The sequence below is a fragment of the Chiloscyllium plagiosum genome, unplaced genomic scaffold (assembly GCF_004010195.1).
Source record: "Chiloscyllium plagiosum isolate BGI_BamShark_2017 unplaced genomic scaffold, ASM401019v2 scaf_4247, whole genome shotgun sequence".
Taxonomy (NCBI): domain Eukaryota; kingdom Metazoa; phylum Chordata; class Chondrichthyes; order Orectolobiformes; family Hemiscylliidae; genus Chiloscyllium; species Chiloscyllium plagiosum.
The window spans coordinates 8,646-17,665 of record NW_025213415.1 but is presented as its reverse complement, the minus strand read 5'-3'; the positions used below and the strand labels follow the sequence as shown (position 1 = coordinate 17,665).

The 9,020-nt window shown below is 47.4% G+C and overlaps 1 protein-coding gene across 1 annotated transcript; it reads right to left on the bottom strand.

The window, feature by feature from the left end:
* Positions 1–931: 931 nt before the first annotated feature.
* On the bottom strand, positions 932–8,731 carry LOC122547629 (zinc-binding protein A33-like). Its single transcript, XM_043686232.1, has 3 exons — positions 8,656–8,731; positions 7,105–7,217; positions 932–2,879 (listed from the first exon to the last, which is right to left on the bottom strand). The coding sequence occupies exons 2-3, from the start codon at positions 7,124–7,126 to the stop codon at positions 2,323–2,325; spliced, it is 579 nt and encodes a 192-aa protein (XP_043542167.1). The 5' UTR covers positions 7,127–7,217; positions 8,656–8,731; the 3' UTR covers positions 932–2,322.
* Positions 8,732–9,020: the final 289 nt, after the last annotated feature.

Here is a 9,020-nt window from a genome sequence, read left to right as displayed (position 1 = left end):
AGATGCGTTGGAGGGCATCTTTAACCACGTGGGAAGGGAAATTGCGGTCTCTAAAGAAGGAGGCCATCTGGTGTGTTCTATGGTGGAACTGCTCCTCCTGGGAGCAGATACGGCGGAGGCGGAGGAATTGGGAATACGGGATGACTGTGTGACTCAGAGGTGACAGAATGGGATCAGCCATCGCTGTGTTTTATTTTCAGCAATTTTCTGAGAGCAAGGGGGAGATTCAGAGTGAGAAATCAAACCATTTTATCCAGCATCACTCTGAGAGCTAAAAGCCCCGGTCATGGTCAGAATTTGATGATTATTTTGTGTTGAATGTGTCTGATGCTGACATACCGATTGGGAAACTTTTAACCGAAAGGGCGGTGGATGCTGCTATAACAGCAAGTGTCCAAAGAACAGATATCTGGAAAGGAGAGACTTGTCTGCAGCAATGAGAGATTGAACCTGTTGATGTTTGGACGAGCTGTGTCGTACGCAATGTGCTCAAACGGTCCCGCCTCTGCGCTGCAATTTCGACAAATCTGCGAATTTGTACCGGAAAGTATTAAATTTAAAAATCCTGGATCCGTATAGCCACGAAGCGTGTCTTATGTCAGTGCGTGGAAGGAACAACTGAAAATGATTCATCTGGAATCTTGCAACTTGAATGGTGTTCAGTTGGCTGGATACCAGCAGTCTCAGTTCAATTCCCACAACCAGCTGAGATTACCATGAAAGACTTCTACTCCTCAATCTCTTCCCTCGCCTGAGGTGCAGTGACCCTCAATTCAAACTCACAACCAGTGGTATCTCTCTCTGTGATGAGAGAGGGGCAGTACTGTTGACATCACCATGATTTGAACGGTCCATTTCATGGTACACTTATTTTGATGGTCGTGAGCTGAAACTCTTTGACAAGATGCAGTAATTTATGTATAACCAAGCAAAAACTTCAATCATTTTTATTGGAAAGAAATTAAAAACACCAAAGTTCTTAGCAAAAGTGGTGCAGCAGGAAGATATGGGGGGGGGGGGAGGTAAATGTGACAGGCAGGGTTGTTTTACTGTCTGTGTCCCAGGAATTCCAGGTTCAAGACCCACTCTGGCAACTGATGACTGAGGATGGTGAGCCCTGAAGGTATTCAGAAAAGTGGAATGTCAGTGTGTACACCCTTACAATAAGTGCCACCAGCACTCAGTCAGAATAGGAGCTTCTCCCTTGTGAGCTGGAGCCTCATTTACCGCTGTCCATTGCTCCAGCAAACAAAATGCCTGGGAAAGGACTACACAAGTCAAAACCAGAAAGCGCTGGAGATTCTCAGAACTCTTCTGACCAAGGCCCACCAGACTGGAAACATTGACGCTGTTTTTCCCTCTCTCTCTCTCTCATCTCTCAGGATGCTGAGTTTCTCCTGCACTTTCTGCTTCTGCCTCAGATCTCCAGCATCCATATTTGCGATTCCCATAAACAAGTTTGTGTTCTCATAGTTACTGGGACCCACCGAGCCCACAGCAACATGACATGACATGAATTCCAGTTTGAAGAAACAATGTCCTGCCAGTCAAGCCAATTGCGGCTTTGCATCCTCGATAGAACTGCTTGGCACAGGGCAAGTGAGCTGTGACATTAACTTGCCGGACGGTCAGACCGGGGAGCATTAGAACTCGGAGCAGGGAGTAGACCATTCAGCCCCTCGGGTCTCATCCACCCATTTGATACGAATGCGGCTGATCTCATCTCGACCTCAACTCCACTTTCCTGCACCCTGCCCATAATGTTTCAACCTATTGCTAATTAAAAATCTGTTTATCTCCTCCTTAAATTGCCGCAGTGTCCCAGCATCCACCACACTCTTGGGAAGTGAACTCCACGGATTCAAGGCTCAGAGATAAGTAATTTCTCCTCACCCCAGTTTTACGTCTGTTACTCCCTTACTCTAAAATGATGATCTCGTTCTACGTTGCCCAACATGAGGAAACATCTTCTCTGTGTCCACTTTGTCCATCCCCTCGCGCATCTGATATTCCTCGATCAGATCTCCACTAGTTCTTCTAAACTCAAGCAAGTATGGACCTAAACTGCTCAATCTCTCTTCATAAGATAAACCCCTCATCTCTGGAGTCAATCCAGTGGGCCTCCTCTGAACCACCTCCAATACAACTCCATCCCTACTCAAGTAACACACTCAAAAGTGTACACAATACTCCAAGGGCAGTCTCGCTAATGTCTTGTGGTTGTTGTTATTCCTTCAGCAGCAACTTCCAAAATTCCACTCGCTTCCCCTATTCCTGGAAGGAGAGATGCTCCGAGCAGGCACTCGTCTGTGTCCCGTTGAGCTACAGTTTCAAGTGGAACAGATTCAGTGCCTCCTTAGTCACGGTCTGTGGAAAAGGCAGGAAGAAAGGGTAGATCTTCTCTCTGAACTGACCCGTTGCGGTGCAGAGGTGTGTCATGTCATCGCCATTATAAAAGGACACCTGCCCTCTCTGGTGGTCCACGCAGACTCCCACCCTCCTCAGATTTACGTCAAAACCGCACGTGTGCTCGGGACCGTAGACACTTCCATTCCACTTTCTCAAGGTCCAGAAGCCATTTGAGGGCGTCAGCGGGACTGCATCGTGCCTGTTCACGGACTCCTTCACCACGCCAACGATCCACTCGTCCATTCTCTCCACGTTGACCTCCCAGTAGTGCTTGCCCGAAGTGAAGCCTTCCCGCGTGACAACACAGCCATAATTACTGAACTGCTTCCGACTGTGTGGCACTGCGGGGTAGGTCCTCCGGCCGTATGGCCAGTCTTTCAGCTTGAAGCGGCCCTTCACTGTCGTCTGGTCCTTGGAGAGGACAAGGTCCAAGCTCGCTGACTCCGGGTCCAATGTCAAAGGGGCAGGAACTGCAATCGAAAGAGAAACAGATTACCTTCAAGGTGCAATCAAAGCATGAACGGACTAGATACATCTCAAGAGTTCATCCGAAGCTGCGAGTCGGCAAAAGGGTTAACAGGAATGTCAGAGCCATTTTAGATGTTTTTATAGACCTGTATCTTTTAACTTTCTGTATTTTTCAGTTGCAGATGGAAATGGGAAAAGGACTATTTTGTTAACCAAAAATTGTTGAAGGAATGGCTGCCTATATAAAAAAGCCAATTGCTGAGACACTCATTGTGAGTCATGTTTACACTGCTGCTTTGTCCAAGCAGTACGGGGTGGGGGTGAATCTAATTTCATTAGGCTGCCTGTACAAAGTAAAGTTGGGCCAGCAACAAGTTGCTGATTGGTTCATGAGGTTGTGACCAATTCTGATGACAAAGGCCACCAGCCTGAGAACAACCCTCTGATTGGCTCCTGAGTAGCTGGACAAGCTTGTAGGTGAGAACACTACTGGAAGGAGCCTTCAAATTGCTGCAAGAGGCAGACGGTGTGTGAAATAATTCCACAAGAGGCTGGTATCCCATCACCAAGTCATCCTTTATTTACCTGTGGAGAGTCCTTGACACTGATCCAGCTCCCTCAGAGCTAGCTCTCAGAGTGAACAGAATCCCTGACATTCCCATCCACCAGGGCTCCCTGATTAACAGCCCCAATCAGGGAACTCATATTCTATGAAGTCCACCGGGCTGACCTCATTACCATCTCTACATGCCTCCCCCTCTAACTCAGAGATAGGCCATTCCTTTTTTTACTGTAGCTCCTCCTGGAGTATTTAAGCATTGGGCCAGGTTCTGCCAAATCGGCCCCTGATATGGGCAGCATGTAAAGCACAGTAGCTCACCTCTTGCACCCGGAGCATCTTGAAAGTAGTTAAGTTCCCCTTCAAGTGGCAAGGGCACTGAGATGGTGACCTTCGCTGTGTTCATCTCAGATTTTGAGGTGTGACAATTCTTGGCAGAGAGTGAGAACCCATGGGTTCCAGAACACGCAGAGAGATGGTCGAGGAGCCGGGCACATTTAACTTCCACACCATTTGAGAGTTCACAGATTCTATATGGTTTAGGACCATCACACCTACCTGAACTGTACACGTCACTGGACCTGACCTAGCGTCGACCACACCTCTTACCCATGAACGGCCATTACAAAGGTTTCGACCCCAAACATCATCCCCTGAAGTAAACTGTCTCTTACTTAGAGGAGTCTTGTGTACAACATTGTCATTGCAGATGCCATTCACCATCACCACCCCCCCCTCCCCCCCACCGGTGCAGAGTTTTCTCCCCATTAACAACCCTGCTGGAGCTGTCCCTGTGCTTGCATGAGGGTGAGGTTGGTACAATTGCAACATTTAAGAGGCATCTGGATGGGTATATGAATAGGAAGGGTTTGGAGGGAAATGGGACTAGATTGGGTTGGGATATCTGGTTGGCATGGACGGGTTGGACAGAAGGGTCTGTTTCCATGCTGTACATCTCTATGACTGGGACAGTTTGGTATCTCATGAAGCTGGAGGCTCTTTCTTTAAGCCTGCCTTCAAAGTTTGGGCTGCTCTTTCTGCCAGACTGTTGGACATTGGAAGGCATGGAGCTGACCTTAAAAGTTGAATACCATTTGGCTTTAGGAAATTCCCTGCTGGTTAAACGATAGCCCGTTATCTGTGTTTGACACTACCGGTAGGGGGAGGCGGGGGAGGGGGGGGTCTGTGTATTACGAAAAGATGCGAGTAGATTTTCTATTGCTGCCTCTGTGTCTGACGGATGAACTCAATGTGTGTCCAGCCACTTTGTGAGGCCATCCACAATGACCGAGAACATTGAGCCCATAAAGAGTGGCCAGAGTCGATGCGTAACAGGGTGCAGGATTTACCCGGCCATTCCCTAACAATGTGGTGGAGCTGCAGGCCTCATTGTCCTTGTTGGCACTCCCGCTCCCAGGATGCCACTTGCTCAATCCCAAAGTAACAGAATGATGCCAGAAATGCTTATCCCCCAACACAAGGACGACCGCTCCGAGTGAATTTCATCTGGAGTGTGTTTTTCTCTCTTTGCCAATGAAGTACTAACTCCGCAGAGGCAGGTATCCCATCACCAGGTTACCTTTTAGGTACATGTGGACCCGCCCCCAGAGTGAACAGAACCTCTTACCCTCCAGTCTAGATCTGTCAGCCAGGGCTCCCTGATTGCACCAGGTAAAGGCCCCCGATCAGGGAACACATTCTCGATAAGGTCCACTGAGCTGACCATGTTACAATCACAACCGTATAATCTTCCTCTCCAGTGAAATGTCTAATGTAGGAAGGAAGTCAGTTTATTTTGCCTCACTGGTTACCAGAATATAACCAATAAGTCAGTGATTCGGCAGTTTGGGTGTGCCTCTTGTGAAGAAGTGGAAAGATTTGGAGGAGAGAAGTTGAAGAGCAGACAATCCTGGCCGCCTCAAGGATCACCTCAGTGAACAGGCATCGCTGAATTGCTTCCCCCAGTTATTTTTCCCTGCACCCCATAGTGCCAATGTTTCTTTGCTCTATCTGTGTATTTAGGAGAGTTTATACAGGATGGGTTGGAGTTTTTATGGAATCCCTAGTGTGGAAACGGGCCTTTCGGTCCAACAGGTCCACACTGACCCTCCGAAGAGTAACCCACCCAGATCCATTCCCTTACTCTGTTATCGTACAGTTACACCTTACCAAGGCACCTAACCTACACGTCCCTGGGCACTATGGGGCAAGTTAACATGGCCAATTCACTTTTACCTGCACATCTTTGGATTGTGGGAGGAAACCAGAGCACCTGGAGGAAACCCACACAGATGCGGAGAGGATGTGCAAACTCCACATAGACAATGGTCCGAGGGTGGAGTTGAACCCAGGTCCCAGCCGCTGTGAGGCAGCAGTGCTAACCACTGAGCCACCATGCCACACTTGTTTTTAATAGGATCCCTACAGAATGGAAACAGGCCCAACAAGTCCACACCGGCCCTGTGAAGAGTGTCCCACCCAGACCTATTCTCCTACCCTATTACTCTACGTTTCCCATGATTAATGCCCTAACCTACACATCCCTGAACACTGGGCAATTTAACGCGGCCAATTCACCTACCTAGTTTTAACAACTAGAGATATGTCAACAGATTACAATTGTTAACCTGTGGTTAGAATCTCTGATCTCCAACATCTGCGATCCTCACTTTCTCCTTGTGATTCGAATCTACTTATCTGGAGCGAATAGTAATCCTTGTGACTACATAAAGTCACAGAAATGTACGGCACGGAACAAGACCCTTCGGTCCAAATCGTCCATGCCGACCAGATATCCGTAATTAATCTGCCAGCAGTCCAATATGCAAGCATTTGGCCCATATCCCTCTAAACCTTTCCTATTCATGTACCCATCCAGATGCCGTTTAAATGCTGTAATTGTACCAGCCTCCACCACTTCCTCTGGTAGCTCATTCCACACATGCACCATCCTCTGCGTGAAAAAGCTGCCCCTTGGGTCCCTTTTATATCTTTCCCCTCTCACCCTAAACCTCTGCCATCTAGTTCTGGACTCTCCCACCCCAGGGAAAAATCCTTGTCCATTAATCCTGTCCATGCCCCCTCATGATTTTATAAACCTCTAATAAGGTCACCCCTCAGCCTCCAACGCTCCAGGGAAAACAACCCCAGCCTGTTCAGCCTCTTTGCTGAGCGTATGGTGCTGGAAAAGCACAGCAGGTCAGGCAGCTCTGAGGAGCAGGAGAGTCGACGTTCGGGCAAAAGCCCTTCATCAGGAATTCAGCCTCCTAGCCGAGTTCTGGAATCCCCCATCCTCGGCAAAAGAATCTTTTAGCCTTTGACCATCCATCAGTCAACTTGAGGACTTTGTGACTTTGACAAAGTTTTTAATTTGGTGATGAATCTGGGAATAGTCAGGCTTGATTTTCACTATGCTACCCCTCCACACGCCACTCCACCCCTACCCCACCGTGAGGGTGACAAATAAATGACAAATCTTCATGGGAATGGAATGTGGAGTTGCAGGTGGGCGCAGAGTTATTTTGGTTTACACTTTAATCAGAACTGAGGTAAAGTTAGTTCTCAAAGTGCTTTTCTTGTGAGAGGTTAATGCAATTGGGAGGGGATTATAGGAATGAGAGGAAAAAGAGCAAGAGAAGAGCGAGGGGCAAGAGGGAAGAGATTAATACCTGGGTTTATAATGTTGAGCATCTGTTTCCATACTGTGTACTGCAGAGGTCCATTAAACTCCCCCAGATTCAGCTCAGGTATCTTTGGAAGAGGTTCTGTCTCGAAGTCACATCTGGAGACCAAACAGAGGTTTATCAATAAAAACCAAAAAGACCTCAGCTCAACAACACAAAACACTTGATGAGCTTTGACCATGTTGGGATAAAATGGGTTTCGTGAGCCAGGTGGGGAAGAAGTGATTCACAATGTATATTACACCTCAGCAAACTACTACCTCAATGACACTCTCAAATGTATTCCTTTGATGATAATCAATCAGACAAACTTCAGTTGATAAAAAAGAGGCATGAATTGTTTATTGAAAGTGTTTCTATTAATGCTGGGAAATTGGTTAATATATACTGCTGTTTTCGATGATGTGACCCAGCTCCATTCTCATTCACACCATTCCAACCTTAGGGTTCAAGGGAAGAATGCTCCAGCCCATCCCATCATCAATTATTAAGCATTAAGCCAAAGAGAGCAGGGAACACCTTATGCTATGCCTAACTATGTGCTGTCCCTGTCCCTGGGAGTGTTTGATGGGGACAGTGTAGAGGCAGCTTTACTCTGTACCTAACCGCGTGCTGTCCCTGTCCTGGGAGTGTTTGATGGGGACAGTGTAGAGGGAGCTTTACTCTGTCTCTAACCCCATGCTGTCCCTGTCCTGGGAGTGTTTGATGGGGGACAATGTAGAGGGAGCTTTACTCTGTATCTAACCCAGTGCTGTCTCTGTCCTGGGAGTGTTTGATGATGGGACAGTGTAGAGGAAGCTTTACTCTATATCTAACCTCGTGCTGTCCCTGTCAAGGGAGTGTTTCATGGGGACAGCTTAGAGAGAGCTTTACTCTGTATCTAACCCAGTGCTGTCCCTGTCCTGGGAGTGTTTGATGGGGAACAGTGTAGAGGGAGGTTTACTGTGTATCTAATCCCGTGCTGTCCCTGTCCTGGGAGTGTTTGATGGGGACAGTGTAGAGAGAGACTTACACTGTGTCTAATCCTGCGCTATCCCTGTCCTGGGAGTGTTGTCCAGGACAGGGCAGAGGGAGCTTTACTCTGTATCTAACACCATCCTGTCCAACTTCTGGGAGTGTTTGATGGGGAACAGTGTAGAGGGAGCTTTACCCTATATCATTAAACCTGTGCTATCCCTGGCTTGGGAGTATTTGATGGGGGACAGTGTAGAGGGAACTTTACTCTGTATCTAATTCCATGCTGTCCCTGCCCTGGGAGTGTTTGATGGGCACAGTGTAGAGAGAGCTTTACTCTGTATCTAACCCGTGCTGTCCCTGTCCTGGGAGTGTTTGATGTGGGCAGTGTAGAGGGAGCTTTACTCTGTATCTAACCCTGTGCTGTCCCTGTCCTGGGAGTGTTTGATGAGGACAGTGTAGAGGGAGCTTTACTCTCTATTGAACCCATTCCGTGGCCTGTTCAGCAGATATCAGGAGTGCCCTGTTGAAGGGGAATTTTGTGGGATGAGGGAAATATGAATTAACTGATGTCTTACGTACCTCTGAAGAATGCCTTTGATCTCCTGAAAAAGAAAATGAGGAATACTGATTTTAAAAAGGTGAAATCATTGTGCAGCTTACTAACATAATGTGTAATATGGAAACATTCTGAAATTAGGGACACGTTATCCAAGGTTCATGCAGTCCCATCACTCCATTCCACCTGTTAACAGTGTTAGATCAGTTAATTGGATGAATCCACAAGTTCTTCAATGTACAGTTGTTTCATGCACTGCCAGACACTCTATAAACCCCTCATAAACTTATCAACCTTGAATCAATCTCCCCTTACCTTCCTCCATCCCAAAGGAACATACCCTGACACAATGAAATCATTCCTCTGCTTAAATGTTACTTTTCCAGAA